The 19,256-nt window shown below is 33.0% G+C and overlaps 1 protein-coding gene across 1 annotated transcript in view; it reads left to right on the top strand.

Annotated features, from left to right (window-relative positions):
* Positions 1–19,256, top strand: part of LOC145291210 (growth/differentiation factor 8-like) — a 277,336-nt gene that overhangs the window by 252,276 nt on the left and 5,804 nt on the right. The window contains exon 3 of the mRNA XM_080136795.1: positions 10,633–10,854. Within this exon, the coding sequence (XP_079992921.1) occupies positions 10,633–10,854 (222 nt within the window). The remainder of the gene's footprint in view (positions 1–10,632; positions 10,855–19,256) is intronic.

Consider the following 19,256-nt stretch of genomic DNA (forward strand, 5'->3'; position numbering starts at 1 on the left):
AAAAAAAAAACATATAATAAAACTTTAATTAAACGACTTCAACTTTTATGCTTTAACTCAAAACGCAAGCAAGCAACTTTTTTTTGCCTGATATAATAAATAAAAAAAATTTTAAATTAAAAAATTTGGAAGATAAACACATGAATTATGTTTTTTTACTTATCGAGTAAACAGAAAATGAAATCTTCTAATTCGTCTCGTCAAATCGTGGTGTATGAAATGAATTGAACCGGAAGTTCAGTTCTATCAACAAAACAGGTCCGCAGTTTCGGCTTACGAAAAATATTTTTTATTTTATTTAATATTTTTATAATTGGCGATGTTAATTTATTTTAATAATATAGAAACATCCCTTGACTCTAAATATGGATTGTCTGAAAATTTCAAATAAATTGGTAATGTAGAAATATGGTTTTATCGATTTTCAACGAACCAAGAATTACATTTTTATATATATAGATTTTGTAACTTTTGAAATTATTACTATATATTGGGTGCAATATAATAATCAATAGAAAATTGTCTCTACGATAAAAGTACAAAATATGACTAAATTAAAATATTATATTTAACTGTATTTTACGACTGGCAAAACTTGTTTTAATTTTACATAAGAAAAGAAGAGAAGTTCTGTTTAAGAATATTTTGTTTTATTTTGTGTTCAAATGTTTGCTGAACGCAACGAATGTTTGCGTTCAAATGTTTGCGTTCAAATGTTTGTGTTGAAATGTTTGTGTTGAAATGTTTGTGTTCAAATGTTTGTGCTCAAATGTTTGTGTTCAAATGTTTGTGTTCAAATGTTTGTGTTCAAATATTATTTTTCAAATGTTGCGTTCAAATGATTAGGTTAAAATGATTGTGTTCAAATGTTTGCGTTCAAATGTTTGTATTCAAATGTCTGTGTTCAAATGTTAGTGTTAAAATGTTTGAGTTCAAATATTTGTGTTGAAATATTTGTGTTAAAATGTTTGTGTTGAAATGTTTACATTCAAATGTTTGTGTTCAAATGTTTGTGTGTCAAATGTTTATGTTCAAATGTTTGCGTTCAAATGATTATGTTAAAATGATTGCGTCCAAATCTTAGTGTTCAAATGTCTGTGTTAAAATGTTTGTGTTTAAATGTTTGTGTTAAAATGTTTGTGTTAAAATGTTTGGGTTCAAATGTTTGTGTTGAAATGTTTACGTTCAAATACTTGCGTTCAAATGTTTGTGTCCAAATGTTTGTGTTCAAATGTGTGTGTTCAAATGTTTATGTTCAAATGTTTATGTTCAAATGTATGCGTTCAAATGTTTAATATCAAATCTTTGGGTTCAAATCTTTGGGTTGAAATGTTTCCGTTGAAATGTTTCTGTTGAAATGTTTTCTTTCAAATGCTTGCGTCCAAATGTTTGTGTTCAAATATATTTTTCAAATGTTTGCGTTCAAATGTTTGTGTTAAAATGACTGCGTTCAAATGTTTGGGTTAAAATGTTTGCGTTCAAATGTTTGTGTTATAATCCTTGTGTTCAAATATTTCTGTTCAAATGTTTGCGTTCAAATGTTTGTGTTCAAATATTTTGTTCAAATGATTGCGTTAAAATGATTATGTTAAAATGATTGCGTTCAAATGTTTGTGTTCAAATGTTTGTGTTCAAATGTCTGTGTTCAAATGTCTGTGTTAAAATGTTTGTGTTCAAATGCTTGCGATCAAATGTGTGCGTTCAAATGTTTGTGTCCAAATGTTTGTGTTCAAAAGTTTTCGTTCAAGTGATTATGTCAAAATGATTACGTTAAAATGTTTGTGTTCAAAAGTTTGTGTTCAAATGTTTGTGTTCAAATGGTTGCGTTCAAATATTTGTGTTCAAATGTTTGTATTCAAATGATTGTGTTCAAATGTTTGCGTTCAAATGTTTGCGTTCAAATGATTATGTTAAAATGTTTGCGTTAAAATATTTGGGTTGAAATGTTTGCGTTCAAAAGTTTTGTGTTCAAATGCTTACGTTCAAATGTTTGTGTTCAAATGTTTGTGTCCAAATGTTTGTGTTTACATGTGTGTGTTCAAATGTTTATGTTCAAATGTATGCGTTCAAATGTTTAATATCAAATATTTGCGTTCAAATGTTTGCGTTCAAATGTTTGCGTTTAAATGTTTCTGTTGAAATGTTTGCGTTCAAATGCTTGCGTCCAAATGTTTGTGTTCAAATATTATTTTTCAAATGTTTGCGTTCAAATGTTTGTGTTAAAATGATTGCGTTCAAATGTTTGTGTTCAAATGTTTGTGTTCAAATGTTTGCGTTCAAATGTTTGCGTTCAAATGATTATGTTAAAATGATTGCGTTCAAATCTTTGTGTTCAAATGTTTGCGTTCAAATGTTTCTTTTGACCTTTACTTTTGCGGAATTCCCTTGATTTTAAACAAGTTGCGATCCATTTGTAATTTGTAATTACATAGAAAAATTCATGCATGAAAAGTAATATGGTTAAGAATAAGCTTAGAAAAGTAAAAGGACTGGTTGTTAAAGAAAAAGACAAGATATTCTAGTAAACAATATTATAAATTTATAACTTAAAATATTGCAGCATTAAGAGTTTTAAAAAATTCAATTTAATTTTTTAAATTAACTAAATTTAACATTATATAATCAATTCTTAATTAATCTACAATATTTTAAGTTATAAATCTATTATATTTTTACTAGAATATCTTTTCTGTTCTTTCCCAGTTTTAACAACTAGTTCGTTTACTTTTCTAAGCTTAATCTTAATCATATTTGAAGCAGTCCTAAATGAGTAAAACCAACACTTAACCATATATTCCAACACGGTATGAATGATAAAAATAGTTATCAATTTTTAGATAATTCCACATCTGCAAAGTAGAAATTTATAAAATAGAAATTTCTCAATTTTATACAATTTGTTCAAACATGCTTATACATCTGTTCAAAAAGAAAGATGTTGCTTAATTTCATGTATTTCTACATCTATTATAAATGAATAGCGTTATTAACTTAACGTCCGTTAATTTTTCAAAAATTCACAATTTAACATCTGTCCATTATGAAGATGTTTCTTAAATTTGAACAATATTACATGTATTCACATATATTATTTTGTTATACATTTTTGCTCGGATCTCCAAAAACACAAAGTTTATAGAATGTATTAAGAAAAGTTAAAAGAAATAATAAAAGTTGTCAATTGTTAATAGCACAGCGTTGTACCTTCATTTAGATGAAAGCCACTTTTGTTCCAGCTAGCTAGACACATGTAACGGTATGTTTTTTTTAATTCGATTTATAACATTATATAATCAATTCTTAATGCTGCAATATTTTAAGATATAAATTTATTATATTTTTACTAGAATATATTGTCCTTTTCTTTTTCAGTTTAAACAACTAGTCCTTTACTTTTCCATGTTTAATCTTAACCATATTACTTTTCATGCTCGCATTTTTCTATTGTAATATATATATACTAGCAAAGATACCCGTGCTTCGCACGGAGCTTTGTTGCGCACTCGGGTACCAAAATCTGTGGGCACCTTTCCAGTAAGTTGATGTTGCAAGAGCAACGATTGCATAAGGTGATTAACATTTTAACTACCTCTTGTAGTGACTGAAATTCAATCAGGAACTTCACAAAACATTTTCATCAAAAAGGAAGGTTACTTGATGTTACATAGTAAATTTTTCATTGAAGTAATTTTCAACTCTTGCTTAAATTTTATCTTGCACATTCAATACTAAAAACTTACCACAATCAGATCATGTCAGTTTTTCCTCATATCCATTTCTCGAACTTTTCACTGAAGAGCCTCAGGGTAAACTACATTTCTGCTGCTTTGATTTGGAGCCAGAATGTAGAGTTTTTCTGAACTTCCTGTCCGGCTGATGGAGACGTAGAACATACCGTGACTGAAGCAGTCTGATGTCAAGTCTACGCCAATGGTGTTAAATGTCTGACCTTGACTTTTGTTTATGCTCATTGCAAAACACACCTTCACAGGAAATTGGAGTCTCCGGAATTTAAATGGAAGTTCTGAGTCCGATGGAACTAAGGGGATCCTTGGCAGTAGAACGGTTTCGCCTTTGTAGGGACCACAGGAAATGGTGGCCTCAAGTACATTGGTGTGCAATCTGGTGATAACACATCTGGTTCCGTTTGTTGTTTTTGGCGGTTCCAAGGATCGAAGAATCATGATTGGCGATCCAATTTTGAGATTTAAAATGTGTGGAGGCATTCCAGATATCTCCAAAGAGTTTAAAAACTCCACAGGGTAGTGAACAGCTTCATATTCATTAGTAGCCGAATCAACTGACTTGTATTGCTTTGTGTCTCCTGGAAATTCATTCATTATTGAATTGTTCAAATGATTCACATTGCTGTTTAATGGCGAAATAATAGCCCTCTCAGCAAGCCAATCCGGTGATTTTCCATTGTTTTGCAGGTCTGGGTACACTTTGTCTTTCAGTTGCTTCTGATTACCGACACATTTACCAAGCGCAGTTGGAATCTTAATTGTGTCAGGTGAAGAAGTGATAGGAAACTGACCATTACCGATTTGGAGAAGCAATTTTGAGAAGTCTGCTGTAGCTGTGTTATCAGAGATATAGGCTCTCATATTAGTAGTCAGTCTCTTCACTATAACGTGCCTCCAGAGATAGGATTGTTTCAAACTTGCATTGACAATGTTAGCCCTTGTGCCATTTTTAACCACTGGGAGGATTTGACGGAAATCACCGCAAAATAAGGTTGGAATGCCACCCATGGGATTCTTGTTTCCTGTGATGTCTTGCAGTGTTCGGTCAATTGCTTCATAAGCACTCTTGTGCGTCATTGGGGCTTCGTCTACAATGATTGCAGAGGTGTCTCTAATTACATTTGCCAAGGCTGAGTTACCAGTAATTTTGCAAACTGGCTGATCCATTCGATGAGTATCCAAGGGTACTTTAAAAGTGCTGTGAAGAGTGCGGCCACCTTGTAGTAGAGTAGCAGCAATGCCACTGGATACTGTTGCAAGCACAATCTTTCTCATGGATCTAATCTTTGCAAGGATCAAATTGATTACAAAAGTCTTGCCCGTACCACCTGGAGCATCAAGAAACATCATGTTTTTGTTCATTTCACCTTGTGCTTCCAACATTGCCATGAATGAATTGTAAACTTCTCTTTGAGAATCGGTCAGTTTTTCTTGCATATTTTTTGCTTGTAGGGAAAGTTCTTCAAGATTATAAGTAACTTCACGTTGATACTCTCTCGCGAGTCTTTCATCTCTCCCTTGCGTTGGTGCAGGTAATCCATAGCTTGCCAATGGTTGACCGCACATAAGGAGAACTTTTTCTTCAATTAGACAAAGAGTTTTATTGTAGATGTCCTCATTAAAATCTGCTTCTGGATTGTTAACTTCTTGCCTGTATCTGTGAAGAATGTCTTCAGATATTACATCACGAAAAGCCATCCAGATCTCAAGAGGATTTCTTGGCTCACAGGCTGTTAAAATTATCACAAATAGGCTTCGCAAATTTGAAGGTGATTGAGTGGCACTTGCCTCTCCTACTGCTTGATGCAAGTGATGGTCATTTTCTAGAAGGCCTCGAGCAAGGCACGCTGCTCTGTATGTTTCAAACACCTGACCATTGTATGCTCGCAAATTTTGAAATGAAGTTGGACCAGCAACCTCATTGAGCAACAGGCGTAAGAAATAACACTCCCCTGCTTTTGGACTAATCGTGTAGATTCTCCCAATGCATGGTGCCTTCCATACATCATCATTTTCAGTACCTTCAACTTGTACCCCACGCATTCTTCTCATCCATTTCTTTGTCGATTTGTTCCAAGTGTAAAACTCAGGTACTTCTACGTATTTGAGACCCCTTGCAAAGTCATCCTCATGGCAGAGTTGAAAAAATGGTGTCAAAGTTGTGGCAGGCGGTGGACCTTGGGCTCGTTCCAGAGCAGTATCAGCTGAGAACATGACATGCTGCCCATTTTCAAGATGAACAGAAAGTTGTACAATTGGGGGGAAATGTTCATGGATGGGATGTTCCAATATCCTCCAGGCCGCCTCTGAACTGCCGACATACCTTGCATTCTGGAACTGCTGGATCTCATCCACAATGTGACTTTGTACTTGGCCTTGTTGGTTAGCTGCTCCATCAGTTCTTTGTAGTTCAAACACTGCTTGATCACATCCTTTATTCACGTATTTGAGGACATATTTGATGCTTTGGATCGAGCTGCAAATTTCTACGTTAATGTGAGCGTTGAACTGCTGAAGGAGGACCTTGTTGTACGGAACAATCCACTGGTTTGTTATTTCTTGATTAACATACCGACCATTTCTCTTCATCCTTATTGTACCAGTCTGGCCTCCATCTTCTGGTTTTCTTCGCCTGTACTTGGGGTAAGAGTCTTGGCCTTGCTCGGTACACTGAAGAAATTCTTTTGGGTATTTTTTGGAACATTTGTTGTCAATCGTACATGGACACTTTGGATTAAATGGTCCACAAGGTCCATGCACCATATGTGCTATCACTTTAGCATGAAGATCAGGATCTTCCTCTTTGTCAGGGATCTCTGCAGATATGCAGAGATCCATTTTTTCTGGTAGAAGTTTGTCCTCTGGGGCCTGCCAGGTGAGGATGTGTGCATGCGGCAGTCCTCTTTTTTTATATTCAATACTGTACAGGAAAGCCCTCAACCTGCCAAATCCTCCCTTTTTAATAAATTCAAGTAACTTTTTTAGCTTCTGCCTGAAAACCCTGGCAACAATATCTGGACGATCCTGAGGGTCTTGCCCTTGAAGACAATTTTCTGTAATTTCTGTCCACTTTGGATTTGTTGTGAACGTGATGAAGAGGTCGGCTCGGCCCATTCGCCGAACATATGCCATGGCATCACTTTGACGCTCAAACATGTATCGAGGGCCTCCTGTATAAGTTGCCGGAAGAACAACTCGTTGACCAAACTGTTCTGGATTCCCATCCTCCCTAAGAATTGAATCTCTCAAGTTGCTATAATTGTCAGCTCTCAGGGTCTGTTGCTCACGCCTCAGGAACTGTAAACGTTCTGTTTCAATCTTGCAGTACACATCCACCAGCCATTGTTGAAATAGCCTTCGGTACCAGAGAAAATAGTTTCCAGGCCGAGTCATTAAATGGTACGAATAAAATTGCTGTTGGGTAACTTTTCGCCCATTGGATGCCTTCATGTAGATGTTGTAAGATGGAGAACCATAGGGGTACATTAACGGGTACATTAAAGTATCGTAGAGGGGATGTAGTTCGGAGATCCATTTTAATGTATCATTTCTAAAACGCAAGACAATATCCCGGTTAGCTGTTGGTTCATTCTCCATTAATATTCCAATCTCATACGTTGTTGTTGGAGCATTGAATCGCCGTGGATGCTCTTCTTGCGGCCTTCGGTCTTTCCTTATGACAACTTTATGTTCTACCAAGTGTTCTTCTTCAATCCTCTCCTTTGTTGTTTTCAGCTGACAAATGAAGCTGTTGTTCTCATGTAAAAATTCAGTCAGACTTTGGAGAATGTCTCTATTGAGTCTACTGTCACGTCCCCGATTATGTAGTTCCTCTTCCAGACTATCCAAGAAGTAGACTTGAATAAACTTTGCTGTTTCATCTTCAGGTGGTAAAAGACTCCCAATCTGGTGGCAAACCTGGCCTCGAATTCTAAAAGAAGGATTCCACCCATGTACTGCCACAATTTTGTGACCAAATGATGTCATTGCAAAACAATTGTTATAACTGCGTAGATTTTGCAGAAAATCTTTAGAGATGGGACCATTGCCGGAGAGCAAATCTTGAAGCAACTGAGGCAGTGGTGGAAAGCTATCAAGCACAACTTTGCCAGAAGAACAACAACAACAATCAGGGGGTTCTCCTTTAAATTTTACAGCTGAGCAATGTTGACATACTTTGTCCATTTTTCCTATATCAGCTGTAGTGAGAGAGTTATTTTTGTTGTAGAGCAATCCTTTTCTATTGCAGTGTTCTATTTCATGGTGTCTCAAAGCAGTCATTCGTTGTCTAGCTGCCTCGTTTTCTGTCAATTGCTGGGGCAAAGTCATACTCTCTCTCCATGCAGCCTCTCGTTGTTGCCCTTGGTATAGGCGAAAGCTTCGTTGGGTTTCCGATTCATTCTGATGTCGTTGAGCCACTCTCAACTGACCTTGTGTACGTCTACTTACCTCATATAATTCATTCGATCGTAATATTGCTTCTCTTTCCAGTGCATATCTTTGCCTTTCTTGAATTTCATCTTGTGATGAATTTAACCGCCTTACAGCATGTCTAGTTCTGTCAGCTTCACGTTGGGTTTCTCTTTCCAAATCTGACAGTCTTGCTCTCCTTTCTCTTTGACGTATCCTGTTAAGTTCTATACGTCTTTCTCTATCTGGATTGTTTTCATTGGAGCGAACTGCAGCAACTCTTAGTCTATTAGCTTCCAATCTTTCCATTCTTTCTTCCTCACTTTCGTTTCTACTTCGTTTGGGTGGCATAATTTCGGTTTTAAACGGAATTGTTTAACGATATTAATGATTGTAAATTAATTAAGCGTAAAGGAAATGTATACTAACTGAAATGGACGAACTATAAATAATATTTCTGAATAGTACAATTATAAACAATTATATTGTACCTATTTACTATGCCTCCCCACGGGACAGAGTTAGACACCAGGGTCGTTTTTTAACGTGGAGAAAAGGTACAAAAATAAAAATTGTCTCAGTCGTGAAGGATTTCTCCTCCACCGAAAGAGAACAAGAAAATGAAGTGCAGCATCTGAAGAACAGATACTACACTTTGATCTTGACCAAAAGGAATGAATAAAAGCGACCTACGTGTGACTCATTACTTCCGGGTGTAAACGTCACAGTCTAAAAGTAATAATTAAAAAAAAAAAAGTAAATGTAAAATAAATGTAATACCAACTTAGGTTAACTAAGTAAACAGTACAATTAAAACAGTTCTATTAAAACAAATAATTACTAAGATCTAGGTAATTGTTAGTCTCATTGTTATGGTTTTAAAGAAAAAAATGTGTAAAAAAGTTCTGCTTTTGTGAGTACGTGTATTTCTTTTAAATTACATAACCTTTTTATTTTATTATTTATATCTCTTTTAAATTTATATATTTTGTTAGTAAACTGGAAGAAATTCAGTTGAATAAAACCTTGTTCGTGTTCTTTACGTTAAACTCATATTTTTATAAAAGGTTCATCCGGTTTAAAGAAAGCACTAAGTTTAAATAAGACTGGAAATAACTAATTCAATATATAAATAGAAAAATGAAATAAATATAAGCTTTAAGTCTTAAGATAGTAATAATCAAAATGTAATAAATTATTTGTAGTTCAAATCTATGATAAGACAGGCTTTCGAAATAGGCTCGACCAGAAAGATTAAATTGGAACGAAATTATAATCTCCGTGCCATTTTCAAAACAACCCCACAAAAGTAACGATATCCTGCAGTTGGTTAAAATGACAACGTTGGTTGTAAGAAAAATGTAAAAGAAAATGCGCTTATCTGTTTATTTTGACCTGTTTTATTTAATTAAAAAAAAAATTGGCTATAACTGGAAGAGAGCGTTATGTTTTGGGGGTTGTTTAAAAAATAGAATGGAAATAAAGTTAGTTCCGTTTTAATTGTGTTTAATTGCGGCAAGCGCTAACAAAATCGAAAAATCACTGTTTACATTCGAAATGTTAACTTTTATAGGTTTACAGGTTTGCTGACAAGGCTGGGGGTGTTTAATACAATTATTTTACTAAATTGATTTTTTTCATTTAAAAATAAAATTATTTCTTTTTTAATATTTGTTTTTGTTTATTTATATAAAATTACGATAGTTGAATTGTATTCTTTCAATAATATTGGCAAGTAAAATATAAAAGATTAAAACGGAACGAAATTGAAATTTCCATTACATTTTCAATACAATCCCAAAACATAAAGCTTTCCTCGCAAATGAATTGTTTTGATAATATACGTAAAGTGAAATAAATCGAATATAAAATTAAATGAAAATATATTAAATAATTAAATGTTAAATAGATTTTGTAAATAGTACAGTTGAAATGATTAGAATATTTCCAATATGTAATAAGGTCGAGGTAATTAGTTAAAGAGATTTAATATAATGTGATATGCAAATGAGCATAAGTCATTCGATATGGGGGTGGTTTGTAGACTAGTATATAAAGAAATTAGGCATTGATTCTTATGTCTCCTATAACAGAAACATCCTAAAATGGGTTCTAATGTTTCTCTACCAGGAGAGATCTACCCTCTTACCTCGTTTATATTTCGTTGATGATGGAGAGCTGTACACACAGACAGAAACACACGAACCCTATTACTTTATAAAAATATATATATATATATATATATATATATATATATATATATATATATATATATATATATATATAGAGAGAGAGAGAGAGAGAGAGAGAGAGAGAGAGAGAGAGAGAGAGAGAGAGGGGGGGAGAGAGAGAGAGAGAGAGGTGTATATGTATACACACAGTTAGGAAGAGGGAGAAGTGGGGCTATTTCAAAGAAATATGGTATTTTTATTTCTTCTTACGCTTCACATTCATATAGGTTGTTTTTTCTTTGCAGGTAAACTCACTCGTAACTAGTAAACTGCTAAAATCACGAAAAGTGAAGTTGGAACATGGCGACCAGGGCAGCGGAAAATGGTACAAATTTGAGATGACGAAAGTTGTCAAAAAGAGTCTCAACTCGTTGGAGAATAATATTGAACTACGAGCCTCAGCAGTTGACCAAAACGGAATCAATCAACTGGTTCTACCCCCGACGTTCAACGAAGAAAAAGGATATGTAAGTAGAAATTAGAAACCACCTCTAAGATGCTCATATAAACCATTCAACCAACTCGATTAGCAGCAAAATCACACCCGTTCGCTGTAGAGTTTCATAGCCGCCGGAAGATTTCCTACTGTAATAACTTCTTTCCTGGGACTACCTGCGGTTAGAATTTCCTTCCCTGTTTCCCGTTTCTTGATCGTATAAGCATAGAAGAATTTAATTGTAACAAATCAGTAAATTTTGAAAATATATCTGGCAATTAAACTACACAAAAATTTCTTACACACACACACACACACACACACACACACACACATATATATATATATATATATATATATATATATATATATATATATATATATGTGTGTGTGTGTGTGTGTATATATATAGAGCACTCTTGTAAATTATCTTACTCGCTGCTTAATTTAGCTGAAATAATGCGAAGCTCGCGATTTGTTTACAAACAAACGTTTGAGCCCTCTACGAGTAGCGGACGAATGTTTATTTAAATAATCGTTCGGATAGGTTAATTTCGGCCACCGATTCCGTAGTCATGTGGGTAGGACTGCCGACTGTCATCACGACGGTTCTAGGTTCGATCCTCGGCTTGGGAGAGGTGTTAGTCTAGCGGCACTGATGAGTTGTGATACAACGAAACAGGTCTGTATGTCGATGACTAAAATATATTTTATATATATATATATATATATATATATTAGTGTTGTATAGATTGGTTTCCTAGAAGTAAATCCAATGAAACACGTGTAATTATTAAAGAGTGCTCAATGGATGACAGAGCTTGTATATAGTCTATTTATTATAAAAACATTATTGTTACATATGTGCATGCATGTTTCAGCGGAATCCTAATTCAAGGAGACCACTTCATCAGGCCAAAAAAAAGTAGCGATATTGAAAAGAGAGTCAAGATTACATTTGTTTTTGTTTTTTTTTAAGATATCCGGATGTGGTTTACGCTGTGGAAGAAAGTGGGGTGTATACGTTGTGAATGTGAGCAGTATGAGTTTTGAAGGAAGGTGTGGTGAAGGAAGTGGGTAGGATGGGGAGATTGAGAAAAGAGGGGAAGTACGATCCGATGTTGTCAAGCTGTAGAAGCGGGGGTATTGGTATTATTTTAATCTGGCGATTGTTTACTGGTCTAAGTTTTCGTTTTGATCTGAAGTAATATTATACCCTCATCGCTGTTAACTTCCCTGTCTTCTGTTTTTTATGTTTGTTCTTTTCTTTTTTGGCGGCGACTACATTATCCATCTATTTTATTGTTAGATTAATTTATTTAAAGTTAGAAACATGCATTTCCATAGGTATACCAGGTAATAATAATAATAATAATAATAATAATAATAATAATAATAATAATAATAATGATAATGATAAATAAATAAATACGTTCCATAAAAAAGGAGCGACTAATATATATATATATATATATATATATATATATATATATATATATATATATATATATAGAGAGAGAGAGAGAGAGAGAGAGAGAGAGAGAGAGAGAGAGAGGGGGAAGAGAGAGAGGGGGGAAGAGAGAGAGAGAGAATAAATGACAAAAAACTATATTCAAATTTTCTAATATTAACCGTATTTTCGTTTAAAAAATCAACAAAGCATGTACATAAGTTTAAAAGCAATAAAACTAACACATAAAGTGATCTAGGACTTCGTGGCGTAACGGTTAAAAATTAACCCAATATATATATATATATATATATATATATATATATATATATATATATATATATATACTCGGGTTTTTTTTATATTCATGAGTAATGGACTAATGAATTCAACGAGGTTGTTAGATAGTGCTCAATAAAAAGAGCTGATAATACTTGTTTATTGTTATATGAACATGCTCACATCCCGCTGCTACAAATAGCCACTTGTTTCAATCAAACAACAGATATCATCAGGCAGCGACTTGACTATTCAAAAGTTCAATGAATAATGGATTTTTATTTTAGGTAGGAACTCTTTAAAAGTTGGAGTTAAAAAACTTAAAACACAGAACTTTAATTATAAGATGTAAAGAGGGAGGGGCAATTTAAATAAAGTTAAAAGATTATAATGGAGAGAGAGAGTGATTAAGAAGAGAGAAAAAAAAGGAATAGAGAAACAAATAGAGAAAGAAAATAGAGAGAAATATATATATATATATATATATATATATATATATATATATATATATATACAATATGGAGAAGAAAAGAAAAATGATATAAATGGTTATTATAAAGAGAATAAGAACTAGAAGGGAAAGGAAAGAATGATGAGATCTAGTTAAAGAGAGAAAGAGAGAAAGAGCGAAAGTAAGAATTTGACAGTATATAGAAAAAGAAAAAGAAAAAGATCTGCGTGTCAACCAATTTATGAACAATTATACAATTCAGTAATGAAACATGTTATTACAAATACAAACAGAAGATACAATCCAAGCGTTAGAAATGAACATGTCAAGAAATGAACATGTCAAAAAATGGATGTCTCTCGTCTTGGGGAGGCTTCATGTTTTGACAAGCTTCTGGGTTTGACCTTTACTCCTGATCTGAAATGGAACACGTACATCAGGTCTGTTGCCAAGGACGCTGGGAAAAATGGTGGGATCCTTCTACCGCTCCAGAAACTATCTTACTACTGATACAATTCTTTATCTGTATAAAAGCCAAGTACGTCCAAGGATGGAGTACTGCTGCCACATCTGGGCAGGAGCTGCTAAAAAAAGCCTATCCTGCCTTGACAGAGTACAAAATAGACTTCGTGGTTTAGTGGGGGATTCCCTTTTCTCTTCCCTGCAACCTCTATCCCACAGAAGAGACGTTGCAAGCCTGTCTTTGTTTTATCGTTATTTCCATGGCAGGTGCTCGTCTGAGCTCCAATCTCTCGTCCCCCCTCACCAATCTTTCACAAGAAACACCCGTCTGGCTGAAACGACTGTTAATAATTTTCCCCACTCTTTATCTGTGCCTAAATCCAAACGTAGATTCCATGAGCAAAGCTTTTTGCTTAGAACTGCACGCCAGTGGAACTCTCTGCCGTTTGCCTGTTTCCCACCTGACTACAACTTGGATGTCTTCGAAGTCCAACATAAACAAACTCCTGACAAACCGCCCCCCTTAAGTAAGACACTCTATCAAATCTCCAACAATAATGATTACTACAATACTATCTCATTGATTACTGTACACGCAATAACCCTTATCCCTGAGTGGCCTTCGGGCCTTGATAAGTGGTGACTCCCATGTAAAAAAATCAAAAAAAAATCCGAAGATTTGAAAGAACAGTTCATGCAGAATTCTAAAACATCAAGCATGGTTTATGAAGAGTTTCCGGTTTCTGATTGGTCAATTGTAGAGCTTCGTTCCATTGTATTGGTTTGTTCCTATCACCTCTGTCACCTTCAGTTTTGCAATCACGCCCTCATAAGGATATAAAAAAAAATATTTCAACAGTATATATATATATATATATATATATATATATATATATATATATATATATATATATATATATATATATATATTATAAGGTAAAATTAAAAGCCAAGAACAATGCGAGATTTCTTTTTATATATATATATAGCGTAAAATTAAATGAAAACAAAACAAATAAATTTCTTTTTTTGTTGTTTGTTTTTTCTTTTTCACACAAATTTTAACTCTAAACAACAGTAATTTTTTTTTTCTGTTGTATTCAATGGTGTTATAAATCTCAATATATTTCAGACCTATTAGTCCTTTTTCAAGAGAAGACAGCGGAAGCAAACTCTATAGCTGCTTTTCCAATTTTGAACACTCTTCAGTGAACGCAGACCCCCACAATTTTATTATACGATCCCTATTTAAGTTAAAACGTACTTATTAAAGTATTAATATGTACATCTATATAAAAAACACTTGTTAACGGTTTTTTTTTTTTGTAATTTTTACATTTTTTATTTCCATACTTTGTGAACCAGGCGCGTACGCAGACCCCAAAATTTTAATGAACCACCATTCTGCCAGATCAAACATACCCATTTCTGTGTCTCGATACATCTTCTATCATTATATGTGATCAGTTTTCTACAATAGTCAACCATATAGGAGCCTATTCGTGACCAGAGACACTCACACAGACACAGTTTTATATTATATATATATATATATATATATATATATATATATATATATATATATATATATATATATATATATATATATACGGAACAAACCTCCGTAGGAAGAAATGTAGGTAAATCTTTTATTGCATAGTTTTTCCTTAAAAGGTGAAGGGATTCCATATTATTCATTTAAAAGTCTGTTTTCCATACGTTTGAGGAGACGCCGTTTTTGTGAATATTTTCAAGCGAAATAAGGTTTTAAATTGTCCGAATAGTCGCAAAACATTTATAACGAACAATAAAAATACACTACTTGTTGCTATCAATCAAACTTTTGTTGTCTTGTTTTTGTGAAAATAATATATGAATGCTCAATTACAAAAACTGGTAATTTTGAAGCTTACAAATTAAATCACCTTATACTGACTTAAAATTTATTGGTATATGAACGATTACCGAATTCTCAATTATATAAACATAATAAAATTCGGAGTATTATAAATAAGACACACACACATATATATATATATGTGTGTGTGTTTGTGTGTTTGTGTGTGTGTGTGTGTGTGTGTGTGTCTGTGTGTGTGTGTGTGTGTCTGTGTGTGTGTGTGTGTAGAATTTTTTTTAAAAGCCAAAGACACTGCGGGGGGGGGGAGACCGGAATTATAAAAGTAAAGAAAGAAAAACAAACAAATGTAGACGGGTATGCTTGAGTAGAGGAGTGTCTAGCCTTTATTCGTCTATCTTTCCTCACCTCAATGTATAATTATTTATAACCAAGTTGCTGGTATGTCCGGTGTATGTAAAGTCCGTGGGTGGTGTGGAACTTTGATTAATTTCGAGAGAAAGGGACCTCTCTTTTTCAAAGACAAAAGTGAATTCAAGATGGCGGAAAAGAACGCGGCTGGACTGCAGAAACAGGGCAGGGTCAGTTGGGGGTAATTTTATTTTACTTATTTATTATTTTTATTATTTCTGTTGTAAGCTTTGGTTATATATATATATATATATATATATATATATATATATATATATATATATACATATATATTTTTTTTATTTTATTTTATACAATATTGTATAATTTATTATTATTATTATTATTATTATTATTATCATTATTATTATTATTATTATTATTATTATTATTATTACTGATATTGCTATTGTTATCGTTATTATTATTATGATTGTTATTGTTGTTTTTATTATGCGGAGAAGGGGCTTCATTCTTTACAAGAATAGTAACGCAGTGAAGATTCACGTGACCTGTTGTGTGAGGGGGGGAGAAGATAACAGTTTAGACCTTATTTTATCTCTTTTAGATGTATTATCATTATTATTATTATTATATTTTTTATATTAATTTGTATTAAATATATATATATATATATATATATATATATATATATATATATATATATATATATATATATATATATATATTTCTCCCGTTTTTCCGATGCTGTTGTTGTTTTTTTTATTTTGTGTTCTTTTGTTTATAGTTATTTTTTTACGTTTTTGTTTTGATTTATCTTTTATGTATCTGTATTCGTGTGTTAAGGAGGTGATTCGGGCTTGATCTTTTGAGCATTTATGTTATTTATTTGTTTTATTTTGTAGCTATAATACTCCCTTTATCCTTTGACCCCCCCCTCCATTACAAGTGAGCCATAGCAACGACAATACACAAATTCTAACAAAAAAATAAATAAATAAATAAATAAAATAAAATAAATAAATAAAATATATGAATACTAAAAAAGAAAAAATACATACATACATACATACATACATACATATATATATATATATATATATATATATATATATATATATATATAAATCGAAGTATATAGAATTAATAAATAATACGATACTCATAACAACAGCAAAATAGAAAAAAATTAAATAAAAAGAAAGTAAAAAAAAAAAATTAAGTCCGATAGAGTTATCTCCCTGACACTATAACCCACTGAATATAGTATACACATGGTATGTGCGTATGGTATACGTTCATTTATGTGCGTATGTGTATTTATGTACGGGCGTTTATGCATGTGTGGTAGGTATATATAGTATGTAATAATTACCAAACTTTAGCAAGATAAAAAATAAATGAATAAATAAAAAGAAAGAAAAGATACAAGTAATAAAGCCAAACAGAATTATCTCCCTTACACTATAATTTACCCGGTACAGCATATTTAAAAAAAATATATATATATATATATATATAATATATATATATGTATATATATATATATATATATATATATATATAAGTGCCTATATACGTAAACAAAGACAGAGTATTATAGCTACAAATGTTATATACTTGTTTCATTAAAGAGTCTTAGAGAGAGACTATTATAAGTGATGAATTGTGAGTTGTTATATAGTTATTATTATTAGTATTAGTGAGAGTTCTTGTCTTATTACATATGATGTTGTATCTTAGAGAGAGAGAGAGAGAGAGATGTTGTTGTAATGACATTTTATAACACAGACATATAATAACAATACAATTTACCTTTTTGTAGAAATCACAACACAAAGATGAGCTTTATCCAAAACACATGGTGAATTTATTTAATGACGACCGGTCGACTTCCTCATTAAGAACTCAAAGTTTCACATTTTAGTTTCTGAAGTAACGTCTCGCTTCAGACGTCCGCCTGTCTCTGAGTTTTCTCACTGACTGTCTCTGACTCTCCCTGACTCTCTTCCGACCAACTAACTCCCACTTGCTATATTGAGAAATCTATGCATCCCGGCCACGTGAGCAAAATTCACGTGTTTCAACATGCGCGACTTTGCACGTTTTCGACATTGATTTCCCAATAACCTATTTTCCATGTGCTGTTTCCACAAAGGAATTTAACCTACATATCTAATTTATTTAACTCATATTTTATTATCCACATTCTTTTAACAATTGAATAGTTTATTTATTATTTATTTCATCCGAATTAACAATTTACTGGACATTCCATTTAAACCTATTGTTCTTTAAAACTTATGTCCAGGGTTCGATTTCTGCTTTCTCTTATTTCCATTTTAACTAATCTCTCTATTTTTATACTTACATGAACAGGGGACAGCCCTTATCATGTAACATCCCTCCCTTCCATATTTCACAAAAAAAATGTATGCATTTTTAACTTTAGTACATTTTTATTTTTTTTATTTTTACATCTACACAACCACACGGCTAGAAAGATCAGGCTAAAAAACACAAAAAAAAAATCTCTTTTAGTCAGCCCTTCACGGCCGATTTCACAATTATTTATTTTTTTTTTTATAAGATCAGAACCTTTCTGATCTTTGTGGCATTTACTTTTTGGGTGTAGGGTATTCCTATAATTCACATCAGCTATTTTCCAGCCACCCATATGCCGCAGACTAGAGGTTTTCACCTTTCTCGAAATGGACGACTTCCTTCGTCTCAAAAGTGCTCTGATCTCTCTTTCCGCATGGTTAGTCTTATCAAGTATGGCTTTGTTTTTTTATTCTATAACTATCTCATACGGAACATACCAAAGCTCATATACTTAAATCTTTGTGGTTGGCTTCCGAAGTTTAAGATATACCTTTTTTTTCTCTCATACGGATTCACTCGGATTTCCTTGCTTGGATTTTTGAAACTTCGACGAGGATTTAGAAATATCACCCCTAACTAATTAACACGTTTCGCGCCCAACACCGTAATTGCGCCTAAATTCTATCTAATTGCCCGTTTTTTTTGTGATTTTTCTTTCCTCTCACCAGAGCTTCCAAGATCCAGCAGATATATCCCACATTCATGCTTCTCTAAAAAAAATACAAGGTTATATCTTTCTTACGTAATCTACGGCATATTTTTGCCTGTCTCTTACTTCATTAAGCTATATGTGATTGCCTCGGGACTACCTCTCATCGGTTTACTGGTCCCCTTAAGAATTTTCGTATTCTTTCCAACGCCTGTTTATTAACTAAGCCAAGACTTATTTACTACTTTGCTTGGAGTCGTCTACGTGCAACCAGCTTATTTTAAGCACTTAATTAACCAGGTTCCCAAATTTTTCGTATAGGGGCACTTCTTGTGCTTATCAATCCCTATCAAGTCACTTTTCTTGGAGAAAAAATTTTAGGATCTCTAAAAAAAAACAACAAAACCAAATGCTAAAACAAAACATCTTTCTTACGGCGTATCACATCTAAAATCTCTCCAAATGCCCGTTTACGTAATTTTAATTCTTGTCCCCCTTCTAAAATTCTAACTGAATCTGTAAGCCAACCA

This window comes from Euprymna scolopes, chromosome 12 (assembly GCF_053919585.1).
Source record: "Euprymna scolopes isolate OS-2025 chromosome 12, ASM5391958v1, whole genome shotgun sequence".
NCBI lineage: Eukaryota > Metazoa > Mollusca > Cephalopoda > Sepiida > Sepiolidae > Euprymna > Euprymna scolopes.